Genomic DNA, 25,862 nt, shown 5'->3' with positions numbered 1-25,862 from the left:
ATTGCAGAATGGGAGGTTCTGTCAAAGAAGCTTTGATGTGTTTCTGAGCCTATTCTGTAGCGAGCACAGGCTGCAGTCAGAAAGCAAAGTTGCCATAGTCCCAGATGACCATAGGCTGCTTTCCCCTTTGAGGGGGGAGAGCTGACTGGTGGTGATTTAACCTCAGGATCACCACACCTCAGGTGAGGGGCAAGGTTGAGAAGGCGGGGCCTTCATGAATAACCTCAGCCAGAACGGAGATTGAACTCACGCCGTTAGCCTTGCTCTGCATCACAAACCACAATTGTGGTTGAGGGAATGATCGTTTATAGAGATACTACAATGTGGGTTTTGCAGAATTACTCACCTGCAGAGCACTGTCGATCTTCATGTTTAAATCTTTCAGCTGATGCTCGGGGATGGTACTGGTTTGAGAACAGAACAGCTGCTGTACTTCAATTCCAGCCAGGCAGCCATCGCTTCCCTTCTCACGGAGCCGAGATGTAACCTTTCAAATATAAAGGCAAATATCAATGCAAATGAAGATAAAAATGTTGGAAATACTCAGGTTCACAGCATCTGTGGAGAGAAGCAGAGTTAACCTTTCAGGTCGATGATCCTTCATCAGACGTCAGTTCTCAGTTTTAACTTCAGATTTCCAGCAATTGTAGTGTTTTGTTTTATATTAACGCCAATACACTTTGCCTGCCTGAATGTAGTGCGACTCTAGTCATCAGTACAGAGAAAAAGGGGCCAATCAACACCTCAAACCTGTTCCACAATTCGATTAGATCACGGTGTGGAGAAGCCGGCGTTGGACTGGGGTGAGCACAATAAGAGGACTGGGGTGAGCACAGTAAGAAGTTTTACAACACCAGGTTAAAGTCTAACAGGTTTGTTTCGAATCACTAGCTTTCGGAGCACTGCTCCTTCCTCAGGTGAATCGTTGAATAGAGTGTACAGGGTGACAGGACATTGTCTCAACAGTTGCTCAGACACAGAGCAAGTCCCAAAAGACGTGCTGTTAGGTGAATTGGACATTCTGAATTCTCCCTCCGTGTACCCGAACGAGCACCAGAATGTGAAAAGACTAGGGGCTTTTTACAGTAACTTCATTGCAGTGTTAATGTAAGCCTACTTGTGACAATAAAGATTATTATTATAGAAGTGACATAGAGATGACATTCTAAATAGGAATTGGACAGACAATCTGGGGGTGGGACTACCCATGTGAGGGAAGTAACGATGCTAAATGACTATCGAATGCTGCTTTTCCACCAGGTAGTTAATTTTTTTAATTTATGCATGGGATGGCACAGTGGTTAGCACTGCTACCTTACAATGCCAGGGACCCAGATTCAATTCCGACCTGGGTGACTGTCTGTGTGGAGTTTGCACATTCTCCCTGCGGCTGAATGGTCTCTTTCCGCACTGTAGGAATCTGTGGTTCTGTGGATGCGGGAGTCACTGGCTTGGCCAGCACTTATTGCCCATCCCAAGCCACTGAGTGGCTTGCTGGGTCATTTCAGAGTCAACCACATTGCAGTGCATCTGGAGTCACCTGTCGGCAGGTAAGGACGGCAGATTTCCTTCCCTGGTGGACATTAGTGAACCACGTGAGTTGTTACAACAATCAACAATGATTTCATTATTAATTCCAGATTTATTTTACTGAATTTGAATTTCACCCTGTGCCATGGTGGGATTCGAACCAGAGTCCCCAGAGCGTTACCCTGGTCTGTGGATTACTCGTCCAGTGACAACACCACTACTCCATTCCCTCCCCAATCCAAGACTTATAGTTCCAGCAAAGATAAACACAGAACATCAAGAAACGCTTTAATAAAACTGAAATGCTTTTTAAAAGTGTTAAACTACCCAACGTGCTACATTAGCAGTGTTATTCAGAAAAGGCCGTATAAATGAAATAAGCAGCTGTCTACGAATAAACTCAAACATCATTTTCAATAAGAAGGAATGGCTCTCTGGTGCTATTTCTAGCAGGGTGGGGGAGATTAAAATAAAACAAATAAATGTTCACAATGAGTGCAGCATGATTGCTGCCGTCTCCCAACACTACACAGCCCAGCAGGATATCCGGATGGGAGCCTTTCCTCTTCCTCACCCAGCCACTCCCAGTAAAAGGTCAGGAAAACAAAAACATTCAACTATCTTTCCTTAATTTAAAAGATATCACCAGAACTGCAGTTGTAGCATTTAAATCCATTTATAAAGTGTCATGTTATAACGCACTAGTTTCTTTTCAGAGAAAACTCATTGCAAATCTATGACAGATGAAATACAGCAAAGTTGTCAGGCATTGTGGACAGGAACATTAGCCAAAAGGAAATTGGTTCAAAATCAGAAGCTTGTTCCAAGAAGATAAGCAAATCAGTTCAGACATCTGGCAGCACAAAAAGCCAGCTCAGAAACACCTTGGGAACGACACTTGCTACTTGACTAAACCGTAGATCATTGGTTGGCAGGACATCATAAAATGTACAATCATGTACAGAGCGGCACAGTGGTTAGCACCGCTGCCTCACACCGCTGAGGACCCAGGTTCGATCCCAGCCCCGGGTCTGCGTGGAGTATGCACATTCTCACCCCCACAGCACAAAGATGCGCAGGGTAGGTGGATTGGCCACGCAAAATTGCACTTTAATTGGGGAAAAAATAATTGGGTACTCTAAATTTTTTTTTTTTTAAATCATATGCCTTCTGAGCATTTCACAAGTTTACCCAGTGCCGAACTGAAGTACAAACACCAGGAGGATGTCACGTTTAGTAATTATCCTCAAATATGAGTTCGCAGATCCCAGTCACGGAGTCATTAAAATACTACAGGGGTCTTGGAGAGAGCGAGAGCGCGGGCGAGCCGGGGAGGGGCGCGCGGGCGAGCCGGGGAGGGGCGCGCGGGCGAGCCGGGGAGGGGCGCGCGGGCGAGCCGGGGAGGGGCGCGCGGGCGAGCCGGGGAGGGGCGCGCGGGCGAGCCGGGGAGGAGCGCGCGGGCGAGCCGGGGAGGAGAGCGCGGGCGAGCCGGGGAGGAGAGCGTGGGCGAGCCGGGGAACTGGAGAGAGAGGGGGAACTGGAGAGAGAGGGGGGGAACTGGAGAGAGAGGGGGAACTGGAGAGAGAGGGGGAACTGGAGAGAGGGAGGGGGAACTGGAGAGAGAGGGGGAACTGGAGAGAGAGGGGGGGAACTGGAGAGAGGGAGAGGACTGGAGAGAGAGGGGGAACTGGAGAGAGGGAGAACTGGAGAGAGAGAGGGGGAACTGGAGAGAGAGGGGGGGAACTGGAGAGAGAGGGGGAACTGGAGAGAGAGGGGGAACTGGAGAGAGTGGGGGAACTGGAGAGAGAGGGGGAACTGGAGAGAGAGGGAGAACTCGAGAGAGAGGGAGAACTGGAGAGAGAGAGAGGGGGAACTGGAGAGAGAGGGGGAACTGGAGAGAGAGAGAGGGGGAACTGGAGAGAGAGAGAGGGGGAACTGGAGAGAGAGAGAGGGGGAACAGGAGAGAGAGAGAGGGGGAACAGGAGAGAGAGGGGGGAAACTGGAGAGAGAGGGGGAACTGGAGAGAGAGAGGGGGAACTGGAGAGAGAGGGGGAACTGGAGAGAGAGAGAGGGGTAACTGGAGAGAGAGAGAGGGGGAACTGGAGAGAGAGAGGGGGAACTGGAGAGAGAGGGGGAACTGGAGAGAGAGGGGGAACTGGAGAGAGAGGGGGAACTGGAGAGAGAGGGGGAACTGGAGAGAGAGGGAGAACTGGAGAGAGGGAGAACTGGAGAGAGAGAGGGGGAACTGGAGAGAGAGGGGGAACTGGAGAGAGTGGGGGAACTGGAGAGAGAGGGGGAACTGGAGAGAGGGAGAACTGGAGAGAGAGGGAGAACTCGAGAGAGAGGGAGAACTGGAGAGTGAGAGAGAACTCGAGAGAGAGGGAGAACTGGAGAGAGAGGGAGAACTGGAGAGAGAGGGGGAACTGGAGAGAGAGGGGGAACTGGAGAGAGAGGGGGAACTGGAGAGAGAGGGGGAACTGGAGAGAGAGGGAGAACTGGAGAGAGAGAGGGGGAACTGGAGAGAGAGGGGGGGAACTGGAGAGAGAGGGGGAACTGGAGAGAGAGAGGGGGAACTGGAGAGAGAGGGGGAACTGGAGAGAGGGAGAACTGGAGAGAGAGGGAGAACTCGAGAGAGAGGGGGAACTGGAGAGAGAGGGGGAACTGGAGAGAGAGGGGGAACTGGAGAGAGAGGGAGAACTGGAGAGAGGGAGAACTGGAGAGAGAGAGGGGGAACTGGAGAGAGAGGGGGAACTGGAGAGAGTGGGGGAACTGGAGAGAGAGGGGGAACTGGAGAGAGGGAGAACTGGAGAGAGAGGGAGAACTCGAGAGAGAGGGAGAACTGGAGAGTGAGAGAGAACTCGAGAGAGAGGGAGAACTGGAGAGAGGGAGAGAACTGGAGAGAGAGGGGGAACTGGAGAGAGAGGGGGAACTGGAGAGAGAGGGGGAACTGGAGAGAGAGGGAGAACTGGAGAGAGAGAGGGGGAACTGGAGAGAGAGGGGGGGAACTGGAGAGAGAGAGGGGGAACTGGAGAGAGTGGGAACTGGAGAGAGAGGGGGAACTGGAGAGAGAGGGGGAACAGGAGAGAGAGGGGGAACTGGAGAGAGAGGGGGAACTGGAGAGAGAGGGGGAACTGGAGAGAGGGAGAACTGGAGAGAGAGGGAGAACTCGAGAGAGAGGGGGAACTGGAGAGAGAGGGGGAACTGGAGAGAGAGGGGGAACTGGAGAGAGAGGGGGAACTGGAGAGAGAGGGGGAATGCGAGAGAGAAGGAGAACTCAAGAGAAGGAACACAAGAGGGGAATGATTTACAGTTCTACAGCCTCTCAGACTCAATGCTGAGCTCAAGCACTTCCGACCATAACCACTGCTCCGAATACTTCAGATAGCACGGGCTGGGAACATTAAATGCTGCTGCCGATTACACCTTCTCCATTTTTTCTTTCCTTGCCTTATAGCCACCCAATTTTGCACCATCAACCCTTTGTCATGTGATTCCTCCTATTTCCATCCTATCCCAGAGCTTCCCCTTTTTTCCCTTGCCTTTCCCACTTTTGTACTGGCTTGAAGCCCGTTACATCTCCAGCCTTTTCCAGTCTCGAAGAAAGCTCAGCGACTGAGACTTTAACTATGCTTCCTTTTCCACAAATGTTTTCAGTCCGACTTGAGTGTATTTGTATTTTCTGTGTCTCATCTCAACCGGTCTCTGGTTTGTGCGGATTTGGCTGAACAAGTAAGGAGGCAACTGGCCTCAGTGTCTTCCATTAGTTTTTAAACGTTCAAAGAAATCAAAATATTTTCAGAAGACATACGCGGAGAGTTAAATCCTCAAAAAAGGACAACCTGACTTAAATATAGCAAGTGAGATTCCATTAGGAAACTTCACAATGCAGCACAACAAGGAAGAATGGATCAGCACAGATGGTGTGAAAAGGCCAGACTCCTGTATCCCAGCAAAAACTGACATTAGATAACTAGCCTCTATCGATGGAGGAAATCCAGATCCGTTGTGGAAAAAATGGGTTTTTATTTTATTCATTCTTGGAATGGAAGCATTGCTTGTAGGGCAAGAATTTGTGCAGGTTAGGTGGATTGGCCATGATAAATTACCCCTAGGCGGGGTTACGGGCTAGGGTGGGGAATTGGGCCTGGAAGGGTGATCCTTCGGCGGGCCGGTGCAGACTCAATGGGCTGAATGGCCTCCTTCTGTACTGTAGGGATTCTATGATACTTAAAAAAAAAAAATTTAGAGAACCCTATTCACGTTTCTTTCCCAAATAAGGGGCAATTTAGCGTGGCCAATCCACCTACCCTGCACATCTTTGGGTTTGTGGGGGTGAGACCCACCCAGACATGGAGAGAATGTGCACTCGGCATGGACAGGGACCCGGGGCCAAGATCGAATCCAGGTCCTCGCCGCCGTGAGGCAGCAGTGCTAACCACTGTGCCGCCCTGGGCTTCTACGATTCTAACTATACTGAAGACTGCTGGGCCAGCGCACTATGAGGAGCAATTTGTATCCCATCCGTCTCCTGAGCACTGAAGTGAGCAAAAACTCAGGAGGAAAGTCATAGAAGCCTGCAGACAAATTTGATCTCTTCCCTTTCTTTGAACACTTTTATTAGCTATAAAATCATTGGAAATTGGAGAAATTAAGCTGCTTAACTGGGTTTGGGCAATTGGAAGCGGGAGGCCATGTGATGAAACCTCCAGGAATACGTTCAATCAGATTTGGCCACTTAACTCCCAACTTCAAAGTGGAACCAAAGTGCTCGGCACTCCGCTCTCAGCCCACAATAAGCAAGGAAATCATTTCAGGTGATGCATGTAAAAAAAATCATTACCTCGGAGGCTCCCCCCCATGACTTCACGGCCTCTTCCAATTCTGTCACGTGGCCAGCCTTCATGGTCTCGCTCCCCATTGCGTTCTTCCTCTCCTGGGCTTGAGCCTCTGCCAGGCACGAGTGAGCTATCGGCTGAACTCGATGTAACGCCTGGGACAAGAACTGGAAGTGGACCTGCAGGACGGTCAGGAAACATCGGCCCAGCACCTGAGGAACAGGAAACAACACAGGACATCACTCGAGACCTGCCAGATTGTGCACATGGTTCAAAATTAGTTCAGGCAGCAGCAAACTTTGGCGTGAATGCTGGGCAAACCTGTTGCAGCAGTTCGGTCAGCATATTAGTTTGACATGCACGGCTCAGAGGAGAGAAAGTACCGTAAACTGTTGCCAAATACACAATGAATAGATTTTTCACTCTCCACATAGATCAAGTTAAGGCAAGATAATATACAACAAGATGAGTGGAATGTATTCGATTACACTCCTGACCTGTGCCTTAATGAGCTGGACAGTCAGCAGGTAATTATTTGTCACAGACCTGCCCTGGTAGCCACAGTATTTATATGGCTTGTCCAGTTCTGTTTCTGGTCAATGGAAACCTCTAGGACGTTGATAGATAATTGGATAAATTACTTGAAAGGTAAAAAAAATTCACAGCCATGGGGAGAAAGTGTCCCAAAGCGCTTTACAGATAATTAAGTATTTTTTTTAAAGTATAGTCACTTGCCGATATAAGAAACACAGCAATCATTTTGCGCACAGCAAGCTCCCACAAACAGCACTGTGATAATGACCAGATTCCTCACAGTGCCCTGATTAACCATACGGTTAGCACAGTTGCTTCATAGCATCAGGGTCCCAGGTTCGATTCCCGCTTGGGTCACTGTCTGTGCGGATGTTCTCCCTGTGTCTGCGTGGGTTTCCTCCGGGTGCTCCGGTTTCCTTCCACAAGTCCCAAAAGATATGCTATTAGATAATTTGGACAGTCTGAATTCTCCCTCGGTGTACCCGAACAGGCGCCGGAATGTGGTGTCTAGGGGCTTTTCACAGTAACTTCATTGCAGTGTTAATGTAAGCCTACTTGTGACAATAATAAAAGATCATTGTGTACTCCCTATAACTATTTGACCCCCCTAAATGCATGACTTCACACTTCTGTGTTAAATTCCATCTGCCGCTTTATCACCAACTCCACCAATCCATCTGTATCGTTTGGGAAATTATAGCTATCCACCACACTGACCACCACTCGACCAATTGATGTCATCTGCAAATTTCCAATCACGTTCCCCATTTTCACGTCCAAATCGTTAATATATAACACAAACAGTAAGGATCCCAACACAGAGTCCTCACCGTGCCCTGATCAACCGTTCTCCTCAACATCACCAGAACAGATTGACTGCTTATTCATCGAAACCACTGCAACTTGCACTGATAAAGCACCTTTAAAAAAAAAATGTGCCAAGGTGCTTCATAGGAGTGATCATAAGGAGTCACAAGACAGGAGTCTGCAAGCGTTTCCTCCGGGTTCTCCAGTTTCCTCCCACAGTCCAAAGGTGTGCAGGTTAGGTGGATTGGACATGCGAAATTACCCTTAGTGTCCAAAAAGATTAGGTAGAGTTACGGGGATAGGGTGGAGGTGTGGGCTTAAGTAGGGAGCTCTTTCCAAGGGCTGGTGCAGACTCGATTGGCTGAATGGCTTCCTTCTGCACTGTAAATTCTATGATTCTAAGAGGACATCAAAAAACCTACTTGTTTGACCAAGCTTAAGAAGCATCATAAAGGAAATGGGGAGGGAGAGAGGCAGTGAGATTTAGGGACAGATTTAGGGGTGTCACGGTAGCACAATGGTTAGCACGGTTGCTTCACAGCGCCAGGGTCCCAGGTTCGATTCCCGGCTTCGGTCACTGTCTGTGTGGAGTCTGCACGTTCTCTCCGTGTCTGCTTGGGTTTCCTCCAGGTGCTCCGGTTTCCTCCCACAAGGCACGAAAGATGTACTGTTAGGTGAATTGGACATTCTGAATTCTCCTCCGTGTACCTGAACAGGCGTCAGAATGTGGCGACTAGGGGATTTTCACAGTAACTTCATTGCAGTGTTAACGTAAGCCTACTTGTGACACTAATAAAGATTATTATTATTAGAATTCCATAACTGTTATGTAGGTAAGCACTTAGGATTTCCTAAACAGCAAGATCCCACATATGGCTGCATTGCAGGAACTCTCCAGTGTTACCCTTCAAAAGCAATAGACTGCAAAGTTCATGCAAATCATTAAGAGAAAATAAATAAAGCGAGACACTTTTCAATTTCTTTGAACAGACTGCATTTTTGGCATTGATCGTTATGAATGTTAAAGGATATAAACTAGGGGCATAAATGGAAGATAGCCACTAATAACCCAACACAGAATACAACATGTGGCTACAACTTAGAATTTGCTACCACAAGGGGCAGTTTTCTTTTTATTCGTTGATGGAATGTGGGCGTCGCTGACTTGACCAGCATTTATTGCGCATCTCTGCGGGCATTTAAGAGTCAACCAGTTGTGATGAATAGTATTGATACACCCATGGGGAAATTAAATAAACATGATGGATGGAGGAGAAGGATATGCTGTTAGGATGAGATGAGGTTGGGTGAGAAGTAATGGTGGGGAGTAACAAACACGGGCATAGACCGACTGCGCTAAACGGCCCGTGTTGTAAATTTGATGCAACTTTACGCAAAATATGCCAGTGGGATATTTCAGAGAAAGCTCATACACCAAGCAAATAACCAACCCACAACTTAAATTCCAGCAGAAACGGAGGCTCAGGTGGTCAGCAGTCACTCGGTCTAGAGTCTGGGCCATTAGCTTTAGTGGAAACAGTTGTTCAACGTCATCAATCTCAGACCTTGATCACGGTCACCCCATAGTCATGGTTTCTGTTGGAACAACGTTCCTGTTTCTCTGCAGACCCTTCTTACAGATTGTTACTGAAATAGATATTGCTGCTAAAGGGGGATAGCAACAGAGAGGATTTATCCCCTGCCTTGAAGGATTTGTAACTTAAATCTCTTCAATTCTCTGTTCATAACCCACTGTCCAGTTGACCTGGAACCCTCAGCCCATTCAATCCGATTTTGCAGACTTCCTATATCACAAGCAGCTGTTTCCTCAGGGAAGTATCTGAGAGGGAGGGAGATGCCTGGAAGGGAAATGCTACTGTTGGTGTTTCAGCTCTGACCACTAGCCTTTTCACTCAGACAACCAGATTCCACATTCTTAGCAGCTGCTTTGCTGTAAGAATTATAGATAGAGCTTGCCCTCTGAGAAACAAAACACACAGCAGATTGGAATTGTTGTTGTGAAATGTATGGCTTTTAAAAAACTGGTTGTTATAAAAACATGACAATGAACAGACTCATTAAAAGCACCGTGCATTTTCAATTATCCAATTTCCAATTAGTCCAGCTCCTTCTGACTGAGACCAATTTAGAATGTAATACACATCCCCAGTATTCAAGAAGGGAAGTCGGGAAAAAACAGATAGTTATAGGCCAGTGAGTCTAACATCAGTGTTTACATCAGCTATTAGAAAAAATTCAGACGGACAGAATTAATTTCCACTTGGGGAGCCAAGGGTTAATCAAGGATATTCAGCATGGCTTCATCAAAGGGCGATCGGGTCTTACAAATTTGATTGAATTTTGAGAGGTGGTGACTAGGTGTGTAGTGCAGTTGATGTAGTCTACATGGACCACAGTAAGGCTTTTGACAAGGTCTCCCTCGAATATGAGATTGGAAACCCTTCTTGGGATCAAATGTGAGACCAAGGTTAGGAAGAGACTGGCCTAATCTCAGACTTAACCTAGTTCTCCTGCTATGGAGAGGGTTGATTTAGTAACGAGGGAACATTGGAGCGGGACTGCAATCAATCATTTTGGCTTAGTGGCAGGAGGCAGAGAGTGATGGCTGAAGGTGCTTTTTATGACTGGAAGCCCGTGTCCAGTGGTGTACCGCAGGGATCGGTTCTGGGTCCCTCGCTGTTCGTGGTGTACATTAATGGTCCAGGCATGAATGTAGGGAGTATGATCAGTAAGTTTGCAGATGACACGAAAATTGGTGGTGCAGTAAATAGCGAGAGGAAAGGCCTTAGACCACAGGACGATACAGACGAGCTGGTCAGATGAACAGAACAATTTAACCCTGAAAAAGTAATGCATTTTGGGAGGACTAAAAAAGCAAGGGAATATACAATGAATGGTAGGACCTTCGGATGGACAGAGGATCAGAGGGACCTTGGAGTCCATGTCCATAGATCCCTGAAGACAGCAGGACAGGTAAATAAGGCAGTTAAGGCAGATGGAATACTTGCCTTTGTTAGCCAAACTGTACAGGGATTTTATGATGGAGCTGTATAAAACGCTAGTTAGGCCACAGCTAGAGCACTTGTGCGCAGCTCTGGTCAACACACTATAGGAAGGAAGTGATTACACTACACATGTTGCAGAGAAGATTCACCAGGATGTTGCCTAGGCTGGAGCGTTTCAGTTGCCAAGAGAGGCTGGTTAGGCTGGAGTTGTTTTCCTTGGAGCAGAGAAGGTTGAGGGGGGGGGATCTGATTGAGGTGTATAAAACTATGAGGGACATAGATAGGATGGAAAAGAAGGAGCTTTTCCCCTTAGCGGAGGGATCAATAACCAAAGGGGGCATAGATTTAAGATAAGGGACAGGAGGGTTAAAGGGGATGTGAGGAAATCATTTTCACCCAGCGAATGGTTGGAATCTGGAATCTTACATGGACGAGTGGTATAAACGGAAACCCTGGAAATGTCATTGCATCAAAGGCTAGGCCACGTGCTAGAAAATGGGATTTGAATGTATCGGTGACTGATGGCTGGCATGGACACAATGGGCCGAAAGACCTCTTTCTGCATTATAAAATCTCTCTGACTCCATCTAAACAATATTGAAAACACAATACTGGACAGCACAGGAGCACAAGTGGATAGCACAGTTGCTTCACAGCTCCAGGGTCCCAGGTTCGATTCCCCGCTGGGTCACTGTGTGCGCGGAGTCTGCACGTTCTCCCCATGTCTGCGTGGGTTTCCTCCGGGTGCTCCGGTTTCCTCCCACAGTCCAAAGACATGCAGGTTAGGTGGATTGGCCATAATAAATTGCCCTTAGTGACCAAAAGGGTTAAGAGGAGTTATTGGGTTGTGGGGATGGGGTGGAAGTGAGGGCGTAACTGGGTCGGTGCAGACTCGATGGGCCGAATGGCCTCCTTCTACACTATGTACTATGTACAAGACCTGGACAATGAGAGCATGTATGGCTTTATAAAAGCTTGAGGCTCATAAAAAAGCGATTAAAAGTGATCATTCAACCCTCCAAAGTTTCTTATTTTCAGGCCCTAGTGTCAGGTGGGCGTTTGACTCCCAGTCAGAAGACTGAACGTCCACTTTGGAGTCATGGGCAGAGAATCCAGGCTGGCACTCCAGTGCGGTACAATGTCAGGCATGTCGTCCTTCAGATAAGAAGTTAAACCGCCTTCCTTTGAGGTGAATGTAAAAGGTCACAGGGCACAATGCCAAAAAACACAGATGCTACGACTGTTTTCATCGTAAACCACCCAGATGCCAGTCCCTCATTTCTATTCAGGCAATAGAATGGTATATTTGGTGGACACCATAACCTATGATCAAGTGTTTTGTTCAATGTGAACTCAAATCAGAACGTTAACAGCATTAATACTCATTTTTGGTGCAGCACAAGTGGATAGCACTGTGGCTTCACAGCTCCAGGGTCCCAGGTTCGATTCCACACTGGGTCACTGTCTGGTGCGTTGGGTCACTGTCTGTGCGGAGTCTACACATTCTTCCCTTGTCTGCATAGGTTTCCTCCCACAGTCCAAAGACGTGCAGGTTAGGTGGATTGGCCATGCTAAATTGCCCTTAGTGTCCAAAAAAGGATAGGAGGGGTTATTGGGTTACGGGGATAGGGTGGAAGTGAGGGCTTAAGTGGCTCAGTGCAGACTCGATGGGCCGAATGGCTTCCTTCTGCACTGTATGTTCTGTGTTCTAGATCTAGAGAGATTTATACAGAATGTAATAGCTACAGTGAAGCCTGAGGTACATCAAGACCCAGAGTTACTTAAAATTACATCAAAAGCTCAGAAACTGACCATTCTGCCCAACTGGGCTGTGCGATATTTATGCTCCGCACAAGTCTCCTTTAATACTACCTTTATCTCACCCTGTCAAGATATTCTTCCATTCCTTTCCTCTTCACCTGTTTATCTAGCTTCTCCTTCAATGTATCTTTTTTATTCAACTCAACCACTCTCTACAATAGCATGTTCCATATTTGCACCACCAGTTTCTTTTGAATCCTCTACTGGATTTATTAGCGACTATATCTTACAATTACCTTCTCTAGTTGACACATCCACACATGGAATCACCACCTCGCAACCCCTTTCATATCTCTGTCTTCACTCTTCTGGAGAAAATCGCCCCAGCCTGTTGAGTCTTTTCTGGTAGTTGCACTCTCTCAGGTTTAATATCATGTTTGAGGCACAGGGCACACAGCCTAAGCTAACCTCATGTGTTCTCTATAATTATAACCTGTAGCATCTGCCAAAAGGATTGATAAAAGTGGCCCAAGCTATCATGTCCATCGTCATGACTATTAGTTCAGCTTTCTTGGCAACACAGGCACCTGCAAGTTAAGACGTTTGTGTGTTCAAGCTCTTCTTCCAGAGGTTCAGTAAGTAATCTGGCCAACCCTCCATCACAGCACTTGTTGCAGCCTTCTTGGGATGAAATGTTAAACCATTGCGCCCAAAAACCTGTTCTTGTGTTTAAATGGGTGTTGTTGGCCCTACTGCATTATCCCAAGAGTAGGAGGACATTCACGATCAGTCTCCCAGCCAACATTCCTCCCACCAAAAATAAATAAACTGGCTTTGTGTTGGTCTGATGGCTGCTCGTGGGACTCTGCAATGCTCAAATGGCTGCTCTATTTTACCAGAGTAAAACGTTACTGCATTTCAAAACCAGTTTGTTGTACGTGAATCACTTTTAGCTGTTTGAGAGATGTGATAAAGCACCTCTAAATGCAAGCCTGTCTGTATCGAATGGTACAAAAATGACAGCTAGGCTGCTCAGGGCTCTGCAGTCACAGACAAAGAGTGAGGACACTTTGCCTGCATCACAGAGAACATTAAAAATAACATTACCTCATCATCTGGAAGTCACTGAGTCAACATTTGCCACAAAGTCACTAGAGTTCAAAGAGAATATTTTATTGGCTGAAGTGCTTTGATACAGACATGAAAGGTGCTATAAGTGAGAATGTTAATGTAATAGTGCATTTAATTACTATCCTGCCGGCTTATCTGGGACAGAATTTGCTCCAACAATCTCACCCACCAGGATCTGAATCTAGACAACTACACTAGTATTAAAACCATTTGCAATTCAGCTCTTGGAGGTATATACAGGAGACTGATTATGCACTGGTCTACATGACTATAATCTTTTCAGCAAATACTTGAGACAAACTCATGTGAAACTCTGGGTTTGTGAGCTCCAGTTACACCGAACTGAACAAACACCCACTGGAAAATATCCAACTCCAACTGTCTCTCTCCACCAACAATCTAAACTTTTAGAGCTTCTTTTCAGTCCTTGTGGGTGGATGATACCTTTGCACTGTAGGTGAACACAAGTTATGCTTATTTGCAACAGGGGTGATAATTCACAATTCTAATCGGGCAATATACCAACCCCACTTGTAATCTGCAGTTTTCTGACTTTAGCTTCCTATTAATCTCAAAAGGAATAGAAGGAATTCAGCCCCTCACAATTCAATAAGGTAATGCTTCATCTTGTAACTTCAAGGAGAATGGACAAACTTTATTTTGTATAACAGGCTTTCATGACCATCGGACGTGTCAAACACTTCACAGCCAATGAAGACACTGCAAATGCAACAGCCAATTTGCGTGCAGCAAGCTCCCACAAACAATAACGTGACAATGACCAATTTGCTTTCGTAATGTTGAGTGAGACTCTCCTGCTTTTTTTTCAAAGCAGTGTCATGCGATTTCTTACATCCGCCCGAGGGAGCAGGCAAGGCCTTGGTTTAAAATGTCATCTGAAAGACCACCTCAGACAGTGCAGTACTCCCTCAGTAATACACGAGGATCTCAGCATAGATTGTTGTGCTCAAGTCCAGGAATGGAAATTGAGCCCACAATTCAGCAGCGATGTTACCAGCTGATCCACAACTGAGACACCATCCACTTTGACAATGAGTCATCGGACTTGAAACGTTAGCTCTTTTCTCTCCCTACAGATGCTGCCAGACCTGCTGAGATTTTCCAGCATTTTCTCTTTCGTTTCACCATCCACTCACCTTGATTTCATTACCCTTAATATCTTTTGGCAGAGGGCAGCACAGGGGCGCAGTGGTTAGCACTGCTACCTCACATGCCAAGGACCAGGGATCAATCCTGTATCAGCAGGTTACAATGTAGAGTCTTCTCCCACCACTGTTCTCTCTTGTTCCGCCCTCCCCCAATGCTCAAGTTCCCTACAGCTATCTTTAACGAACAAAGGTTTCATTCCCAGGGAAATAAGTCACTCTGAGCTCACAAGGCCACATCACTGATAAATGTCTTTTGAAAAGTATTACTTTTCCCACAAAGAAATTCAGATGCATGAAGGCATTTTTAAAAAAAACTTAGATTTCCCATCCAGTCGTGAGTCTCCTACCAATCAGCTGATAGGAACTGTGTTCATAGAGAGACAGAGCATGAGAATACGGGGAGAGAGAGAAAAGTGCTGGTGCGAATGACTTTCAGAAAGGCACACTTTCATTTTGCTTTGTGTCTATGTGCGTGTAAGGGGGCTTTATTCTGTCTTCAAAATACAACTTCATGAAAGTGAGTGGAACTAAATAAACAGCCAGAGGTCTGCTTCCCCATCACTATCCAGTTCTTATTTTGGGTACTAATTAAAGGCTATGGGATAGTGTGAGAAGGTGGAGTCGATGTAGATCAGCCATAATCTCATTGAATGGAGGGCAGGCTTGGGGGCCAAGTACACAGCAGCTCCTATTTCTGATGTTTTTATTGAAATGTGATGTTATTCAAGGTCTCTGAGCCTACTAGCACAAAACATCCAAACTCAAAGAATCACTACTTGAGCAAGGAATCAATGAACTCCCACTGCACGTGGAACACAGACATCTCAGAATCATACAGCAGATGATGTGGTCATCTGGTCCATTGCCCCTGGGGTCCCTTGAAAGAGTCATCCATTGAGGTGCACTCCATCTGCTCTTTCCTCATCAAATCATAGAAAGGTCACACAGCACAGGAGGCCATTCAGTCCATCAAGCCCACACTGGCTCCCCATATGAGCAAGCTTGGGCTGACAAGTGGTAAGTGACATTCACACCATGCAAGTGCCAGGCAGTGACCATCTCCAACAAGGGATAAGCTAACCATCACCCCTTGCCTAGATACGTGCAGCTCCAACAACACAAGAAGCTCAACACCGCCCAGGACAAAGTTGCCCACTTGATTGTTATCCCATCCACAAACATCCACTCCTTCTGTCCCTCCACCATTGATGCACAGTGACAGCCGTGTGTACCATCTATAAGACGCACTGCAGGAACTCACTAAGGCTTCTTAGACAACACCTTCCAATCCCATGACCACTACCAGCTCGAAGGACAGGGCAGCAGACACATGGGAACCCCACCACCTGAACATTCCACTCACCATCCTGACTTGGAAATATATCACCATACTTTCACTGTCGCTGGGAGAAAACCATGCAACTCTATCCCAACAGCACTGTGGGTGTACCCACACCACATGGACTGCAGCAACCAAGAAGGCAGCTCGTCATCACCTTAATCATCACTGCTCTGAAGAGAATAATCCCAGCTTCTCTAGTCTCTGCACATAACTGAACTCCCCTATTCCTTGAACCATTCTGGTAAATGTCTCCTGCAACTTCTCTGCAGCCCAGACATCCTTCCTCTAGCGTGGGGCCCAGAATTGATTAATACTGCATCATTCTGTCATTGTCTACCAAAATATATCACTTCAGAATGGCAAAAATGCTTCCGTTTGGGTAGGAAAATTAGACAAAGTGAATAGTAATGAGGAAATTCAAGAGCGTTGCTATTCCTCCCTTCTACAAAACAAAATACAAGTACAACCAGTTCTTGAATGTCAAGTGACCCAAATTTTAAAAATTCAAATTAAACGTTAATGAATATGTGCAGAGTCAAGACCTCAAATGTGACAAGAGCCTGTGTTTAAACACTGTACTAAACCAGACAGAACATACTAGTTCAGAATCACATGTCAAGCAATTAAATTATACATTTACAACATCCGGTCAATAAATCCAGCATTTCTCAGGCGCCTGCTTCATTGGCAGCTGGTTTAACGCTGTTCCAATCAATTTATAAGCAGCCTTGGGTGAGGCTGTGATCTAGTATGTCAGTAAATATTTGTGAGGTGTCAATAAACAAAAGTCCCTGGGCTGTAAAGATCTTCAGCGTTACTCACCTAGATTGCAATTTGTCAATCTGACGGTCTTGCTTCAGGTTAGAAAATATCACTGAGCAAATAACCTGAGACAGGGCGGGACACAGTTTGCTAGCTTTCCCAACATGAATGCTTCAATCATCAAAGCACCAATTTTGGCCTCTACCAAAGTTCCAATCATTTGATCTATTTCCTTGCATTTCCATACTTGCTTTCAAGTCCCTCCCTCACCTGCACCTTCCTCCAGCCCTACAAACATCCGAGGTCTCAATGCACCAAGCACTTTGCCAATTTTATTCTTACCACCATTAGCTGTTGTGCCTTCAGCTGTGAAGGCCCAAAGATTTGGAATACGCTCCCTAAATGACTCCACCTCCATTTCCTCCTTAAGACATTTACAATCATAAAATTTACAGTGCAGAAGGAGGCCATTCGCCTCGAGTCTGCACCGGCCCTTGGAAAGAGCACCCTACCCAAGCCCACACCTCCACCCAACCCCTGTAACCCCACCTAACCTTTTTGGACACTAAGGGCAATTTAGAATGGCCAATCCACCTAACCTGCACATCGTTGGACTGTGGGAGGAAACCAGAGCACCCGGAGGAAACCCATGCACACATGGGAAGAACGTGCAGACTCCGCACAGACAGTAACCTCCAAACCTATCTCCTTGACCAAACGTCTGGTCATCTGCTGAAATATCTCACATGGCTTGGTGTCAAATTCTGTTCCAGAAAAGCTCCTGCACTGCTCCTTGGGTCAGTTTACGATGTTAAAAGTGCTAGATAAACACAAGTTATTATCCTCATTGAAACAGTACTCTCATCCCATTTTATGCTTTGTTTTGCCATCACAGGAGAAAATGCAAAATAAGAAATTGCATCATGAGTATTTGTCAGCAACAGTGCATAGTGAATCCTGCTGGCACAGGTTCCGTCAGGCACAGAGACACTGGGCAACAGTGGGCAAAATCAACATTCCACATGGAAGCCAATCTCTGTTACACTGCCTTAGTACCTGGGATATGATTGGGGGTGGCTTCTATGGCATCAGAAAACAGTGCAGAATGAGTGTCAGCCGACAGAACAACTGGTGGCAATGACAGTTACCTAACAATAATATTCATTTATACAGTGCCTTCATTGAAGCAAAACATGCCAAAATGTTTCACAGGAAGACTATTAGGATACCTCTGGATCGTGTCCTAGGCCCAACCATCTTCAGCTGCTTCATCAATGATCTCCCTTCCATCATAAGGTCAAAAGTGGGGATGTTCGCTGATGATTGCACAATGTTCAGCACCATTTGTGACTCCTCAGATACTGAAGCAGTCCGTGTCCAAATACAGCAAGACCCGGACAATGTCCAGGCTTGGGCTGACAAATGATACGTAGCATTTGCGCCACACAAGTGCCAGGCAACGGCCATCTCCATCTCGTCCCTTGACATTCAATGACATTACCATTATTGAATCCCCCACTATCAACACCCTGGGGGGTACCATGGACCAGGAACTAAACCAGGCTGGCCATATAAATACTGTGACTGCAACAGCACGTCAAAGGCTAGGAATCGTGCGCCCAGTAATTCACCTTCCGACTCCCCAAAGTCTGTCCACCATTTACATGGCACAAGTCAGGTGCAAGGGAATGCTCCGCACTTGCTTGAATGAGTGCAGCTCCAACAGCACGCAAGAAGTTCAACACCATCTCGGGCAAAGCAACCAACTCGATTGGCAGCCCCGTCGACTAACATTCACTCCTTCCACCAATGCACAGTGGTCGCAGTGTGTGTCTGCAAGTTCCCTTCCAAGTCACTCACCATTCTGAGTTGGAAATACACCATCGCACCTTCACTGTCGCCGGGTCAAAATCCTGGAAGCCCCCCCCCATGCAACAGCAGTGGCCTACACCACATGGACTGCAATGGTTCACACTCCCACCTTCTAAAGAGCAATCAGCAACCAGCAATAAATGTTGGCCTCGTCAGCAATGCCCACATCGCATTAATGAATTTTTTTTTAAAGAGCCACATTAGGAAATATTACACCCACACACCACACCCACACACCACCCACACAGGCACACCACACACACACACACCCTCCACACGGGCACACCACACACCCTCCACACGGGCACACCACACACACACACACCCTCCACACGGGCACACCACACACACACACACACACACACACACACCCTCCACACGGGCACACCACACACACACGGGCACACAGGCCCCCACACACCACACACACACACGCACACCCTCCACACAGGCACACCACACACACGCACACCCTCCACACAGGCACACTACACACACGCACACCCTCCACACAGGCACACCACACACACACCCTCCACACAGGCACACCACACACACACCCTCCACACAGGCACACCACACACGTGCACACCCTCCACACAGGCACACCACACACACACACACACCCTCCACACAGGCACACCACACACACACCCTCCACACAGGCACACCACACACACACCCTCCACACAGGCACACCACACACACACCCTCCACACAGGCACACCACACACGTGCACACCCTCCACACAGGCACACCACACACGTGCACACCCTCCACACAGGCACGCACACACACACACACACACACACACCACACACACGCACACCCTCCACACCACACACCCACCACGCAGGCACACACACCCTCCACACCACACACCCACCACGCAGGCACACACACCCTCCGCACAGGCACTCCGCGCGCGCACACACACCCTCTGCACAGGCACGGCACACAGGCACACCCGGCACACCCGGCACACCAGGCACACCCGGCACACCAGGCACACAGGCACACCAGGCACACCAGGCACACAGGCACACAGGCACACAGGCACACAGGCACACACGCACACAGGCACACAGGCACACACACACACAGGCACACACACACACAGGCACACACACACACACACGCACACACGCACACACCACACACCCTCCACACAGGCACACCGCACACCCTCCACACACACACACCACACACCCTCCACACACACACACCCTCCACACACACACACCACACACCCTCCACACAGGCACACCACACACACACACCCTCCACACACACACACACCCTCCACGCAGGCACACCACACACACACACACACACACCCTCCACACAGGCACACCACATACACACCCTCCACACAGGCACTCCGCACACACACACACCCTCCGCACAGGCACACCACACACGCACACCCTCCGCACAGGCACACCACACCCTCCGCACAGGCACACCACACCCTCCGCACAGGCACACCACACACACCCTCCGCACAGGCACACCACACACGCACACCACACATGCACACCCTCCGCACAGGCACACCACACACACCCTCCACACAGGCACACCACACACCCTCCACACAGGCACACCACACACCCTCCACACAAGCACACCACACAGACCCACACACATAGGTAAACCACACACACACACACTCCACACATGCACACCCTCCGCACAGGCACACCACACACACCCTCCACACAGGCACACCACACACCCTCCACACAGGCACACCACACACCCTCCACACAGGCACACCACACAGACCCACACACACAGGTACACCACACACACACACTCCACACAGGCACACCACACACACACACCCTCCACACAGGCACACCACACACCCTCCACACAGGCACACCACACACACACACCCTCCACACAGGCACATCTCACACACCCTCCACACAGGCACACCACACACACACCCTCCACACAGGCACACCACACACACCCTCCACACAGGCACACCCTCCACACAGGCACACCACACACACACACAGGCACACCACACACACACACACAGGCACACACACACAGGCACACCACACACACACACAGACACACACTCCCTTCTCTCTCACACGCACATCCTACCCCTACATGCCCATCCACACTAAATGGCCTCCTTCTGCAGTGTAGGGGGTCTATGATTTCACCCCATCACGGTGAATATCCAGAACTTACCACTTAGGTGATGGTATCGGTATAAACACTTTATCAGTGGAGCATCAACAACTGAGCCTATTGTAAATTCAAACTAGTACGCTGTTCCAGCCATCTCTCCTGCATTAAAATTGTTAAATATTTCACCATTACTTTGTAAAGGAAACGCTACAAGAGGGGACATCAGAATAATGCGCACAGCTGCAGTGACTGAGACGCACACAGTGATATAGGTTTCTAAATGACTGTAAACAGAATCATAGCACCGGCAAGTGGATTTGGCGTTGCAAATTAAATAAAGCAATGCTTAAACACTGAGGGTATGTGTGAACCGGGATAAGCTGAAGGCTGACCAAGGTTCTATAGTGAGGAATATTCAATTGTCCCCTTGCACTAACGAGGCCTTGTTCCAGCAGCCGGGCTCCCTCACTGAGGTCATACACTGACTTAGTCATGAAACAAATGTCGTCTTTCTTCCTTCCTTCCATTACAATTTAACAAGTCAATTCTGCATTCAGCATCGTATTTCCTCCTGAGGCCAAACTAGGTTTCCACATATTTCTAATTTTGTATCTGATTTTCTTTAAAACAATTCCCTTTTTTCGGGAATTCTTCCACTGCATTAATCCTCCCAGCATGGTAATAACTCTTCCCCTCTTATGTCAAGCTCTGAAGTGTAACTCAGCTCCAAGTTTTAAATGGGCAAAATGTGGACACCATACATTATTGTCCATGTATATTTCAAAAACATAAAATGAATATTTGGCATGAATGACCTTTTTTGCTCTTTCAGCATGTCCTTCCACTACACGCTGTACAATCTGTACCATCAGGGTTACACTGGTTGCTCTGTGCAGCACAAAAATGGTAAATAACGTTCAGTTGGAAATGCTTTTGCCTCTGATAATGCAATGCCTTCAAATTCCATTCTGGAAACTCGAGAGTATAATCCAGACTGATAGTCCAAAGTATACTGATCGAGTGCTGTACTGTTGAAAATGTTGCTACTGTAGGCCAAGGCCCTAGCTGCCCTTCCCAGAAGGTGTAAAAGATTCAATGGTACTAATCAAGAAGAATGAGATGATCTCTGGTGTTCTAGTCAATATTCTACTCTCAACAACCAACTAAAACAGATGAGTATTTCATCAACTGTTAAGGTTTTAATGGAATCTCTACAGAGCAGGAGGCGACCATTCGGCCCATCGAGTCTGCATCGCCCCTCTGAAAGAGCACCCTACCTAGGCCCACTGGCTGCCCTAACCCCGTAACCTCACCTAACCTGCACACCTTTGGACTATGGGAGGAAACCAGAGCACCCGGGGGAAACCTACGCAGACACAAGGAGAATACAGACAGTCACCCAAGGACGAATTGAACCCGGGCGCTGTGAAGCAGCAGTGCAAGCGGCTGTGCCGTCCGATTGAGACATCCTCATACAAAGGAACTGCAGGTTGTTATATTCAGCTTCAATTTCTTTACTACATTAATGGTGTCACTGCATAGTAACCAGTGTAATTGTTCCCTCACCCCCTCACTGAGTCCAATTAATTGATTTTAGTTTTAATCAGTTTGCTATTCAATCTGCCAACTTAAACATCCACTCCCTCCATCACTGATGCACAGTGGCAACTGTGTACACCCTGGAACCTCCCAAACCTCTACCATCCAGTAGGGAAAGGGCAGCAGATACATGGATGGGGACACCGCCATCTGCAAATCACAACCCACTGTTCCTTCTTTGTCATTGGGCCCAAAATCCTGAAGTCCCTCGCTGACATCACTGTGGGTTAGTTTTCTGACACCACACAGACTCCAGCAGTTCAAGAAGGTGGATCACCACCATCATCTCCAGGGCAATTAGCGGCAGACATTGCCAGTGCTCCTCACACCCAGAGAATCAGAACTCTACAATATGGGTATTTGTGGGAGGGGTTGACAGTGAGTGAGTGTGGGATAGCTATTTATGGACCAGGCCTGATTTTCACCTTTCCCAATGTCACAAATGTCAGTTCTCAGCAAAGATTACAAAGTGATCAGGAACTTTGCCTCAGCGTTCTCAGTTAGCCGAGTTGAAAGTGCAGTGCGATGGCGCAGTGGTTAGCACTGCTGCCTCACGGTGCCGAGGTCCCAGATTCAATCCGGCTCTGGGTCACTGTCCGTGTGGAGTTTGCACATTCCCCCCGTGTTTGCGTGGGTTCTGCCCTCACAACCCAAAGATGTGCAGGCTAGGTGGATTGGCCATGCTAAACTGTCCCTTAATTGGAAAAAATGAATTGAGTACTTTAAATTTATAAAATAAAAGTCCTGTCTAGCCGAATGTAGCCAATTCCTTTTCGTTGAATCACATTACCCCCACCTCAGTAAATACAAACATACAAGAACATAAGAACTAGGAGCAGGAGAAGGCCATCGGGCCCCTCGAGCCTGCTCCACCATTCAATGAGATCATGGCTGATCCTTTGTGGACTCAGCTCCACTTTCCTGCCCGAGCACCATAACCCTTAATCCCTTTATTCTTAACAAAACTATCTATCTTTATCTTAAAAACATTTAATGAAGGAGCCTCTACTGCTTCACTGGGCAAGGAATTCCATAGATTCACAACCCTTTGGATGAAGATGTTCCTCCTAAACTCAGTCCTAAATCTACTTCCCCTTATTTTGAGGCTACGCCCCCTAGTTCTGCTTTCACCCGCCAGTGGAAACAACCTGCCCGCATCTATCCTATCTATTCCCTTCATAATCTTATATGTTTCTATAAGAACCCCCCTCATCCTTCTAAATTCCAACGAGAACTCAATCTCTCCTCGTAATCCAACCCCTTCAGCTCTGGGATTAACCTAGTGAATCTCCTCTGCACACCCTCCAGTGCCAGTACGTCTTTTCTCAAGTAAGGAGACCAAAACTGAACACAATACTCCAGGTGTGGCCTCACTAACACCTTATACAATTGCAGCATAACCTCCCTAGTCTTAAACTCCATCCCTCTAGCAATGAAGGACAAAATTCCATTTGCCTTCTTAATCACCTGTTGCACCTGAAAACCAACTTTTTGCGACTCATGCACTAGCACACCCAGGCCTCTCTGCACAGCAGCATGTTTTAATATTTTATCATTTAAATAATAATCCCTTTTGCTGTTGTTCCTACCAAAATGGATAACCTCACATTTGACAACATTGTATTCCATCTGCCAGACCCTAGCCCATTCACTTAGCCTATCCAAATCCCTCTGCAGACTTCCAGTATCCTCTGCACTTTTTGCTTTACCACTTATCTTAGTGTCGTCTGCAAACTTGGACACATTGCCCTTGGTCCCCAACTCCAAATCATCTATGTAAATTGTGAACAGTTGTGGGCCCAACACTGATCCCTGAGGGACACCACTAGCTACTGATTGCCAACCAGAGAAACACCCATTAATCCCCACTCTTTGCATTCTATTAATTAACCAATCCTCTATCCATGCTACTACTTTCCCCTTAATGCCATGCATCTTTATCTTATGCAGCAACCTTTTGTGTGGCACCTTGTCAAAGGCTTTCTGGAAATCCAGATATACCACATCCATTGGCTCCCCGTTATCTACCGCACTGGTAATGTCCTCAAAGAATTCCACTAAATTAGTTAGGCACGACCTGCCCTTTATGAACCCATGCTGCGTCTGCCCAATGGGACAATTTCCATCCAAATGCCTTGCTATTTCTTCCTTGATGATAGATTCCAGCATCTTCCCTACTACCGAAGTTAAGCTCACTGGCCTATAATTACCCGCTTTCTGCCTACCTCCTTTTTTAAACAGTGGTGTCACGTTTGCTAATTTCCAATCCGCCGGGACCACCCCAGAGTCTAGTGAATTTTGGTAAATTATCACTAGTGCATTTGCAATTTCCCTAGCCATCTCTTTTAGCACTCTGGGATGCATTCCATCAGGTCCAGGAGACTTGTCTATCTTTAGCCCCATTAGCTTGCCCATCACTACCTCCTTGGTGATAACAATCCTCTCAAGGTCCTCACCTGTCATAGCCTCATTTCCATCAGTCACTGGCATGTTATTTGTGTCTTCCACTGTGAAGACCGACCCAAAAAACCTGTTCAGTTCCTCAGCCATTTCCTCATGTACCATTATGAAATCTCCCTTCTCATCCTCTAAAGGACCAATATTTACCTTAGCCACTCTTTTTTGTTTTATGTATTTGTAGAAACTTTTACTATCTGTTTTTATATTCTGAGGAAGTTTACTCTCAATCTATCTTACTCTTCTTTACAGCTTTTTTAGTAGCTTTCTGTTGCCCCCTAAAGAATTCCCAGTCCTCTAGTCTCCCACTAATCTTTGCTACATTGTATGTTTTTTTCCTTCAATTTGATACTCTCCCTTATTTCCTTAGATATGTAGCAGAAGGCCATTCGGCCCCTCGAGCTTGCTCTGCCATTCAATATGATCATGGCTGATCTGATAGCAACCCGTCCACCCAATGACCGATTACCCTCTTCTCATGAATCTATCCACCACCTCTGCCTTAAAAATATTCAAAGGCTCTGCTTCCACCACCTATTGAGGAAGTGAGGTCCAATGACCCACGACCCTCCGAGTAAAAATATTTCACCTCATCTCTATTTTAAACGGGCGACCCCTTATTTTTAAAGTGACCCCCCCCAGTTCTAGATTCTCCCACAAGAGGAATCACCCTCTCCACATCCACCCCCTCAAGATCCATCAGGATCTTTTATGTTTTAATCGAGTTGCATCTCCAGTAGATACATGCCTAGCCTTTCCTCTAAGACAGCCAGCACTGCCTGCAGTGTGCGTCTGGATTATGTACTCTGGATATCTAATTCTGTAACATACACTCAGCTCCAGGGCCGTTGACAGAGGCAGGATTGATGATAATAATAATAA

At 47.3% G+C, this 25,862-nt stretch overlaps 1 protein-coding gene across 4 annotated transcripts in view; it reads right to left on the bottom strand.

Annotated features, from left to right (window-relative positions):
• garre1 (granule associated Rac and RHOG effector 1) overlaps window positions 1-25,862 on the bottom strand; it is a 210,029-nt gene that overhangs the window by 54,694 nt on the left and 129,473 nt on the right. For 3 of the 4 annotated variants that reach the window (XM_072517783.1, XM_072517785.1, XM_072517784.1), the window contains exons 3-4: window positions 6,371-6,577; window positions 347-487 (exon numbers count right to left, since the gene is read on the bottom strand). In XM_072517783.1, coding sequence (XP_072373884.1) covers window positions 347-487; window positions 6,371-6,577 — 348 coding nt within the window. Of the gene's footprint in view, window positions 1-346; window positions 488-6,370; window positions 6,578-20,984; window positions 21,005-25,862 lie in introns of those variants that run through there. The other variant, XM_072517786.1, reaches the window with a different exon arrangement.

This window comes from Scyliorhinus torazame, chromosome 10 (assembly GCF_047496885.1).
Source record: "Scyliorhinus torazame isolate Kashiwa2021f chromosome 10, sScyTor2.1, whole genome shotgun sequence".
Taxonomy (NCBI): domain Eukaryota; kingdom Metazoa; phylum Chordata; class Chondrichthyes; order Carcharhiniformes; family Scyliorhinidae; genus Scyliorhinus; species Scyliorhinus torazame.
Note: the sequence above shows the minus strand (reverse complement) of the source record. Positions and strands in the feature narration are given on the sequence as shown.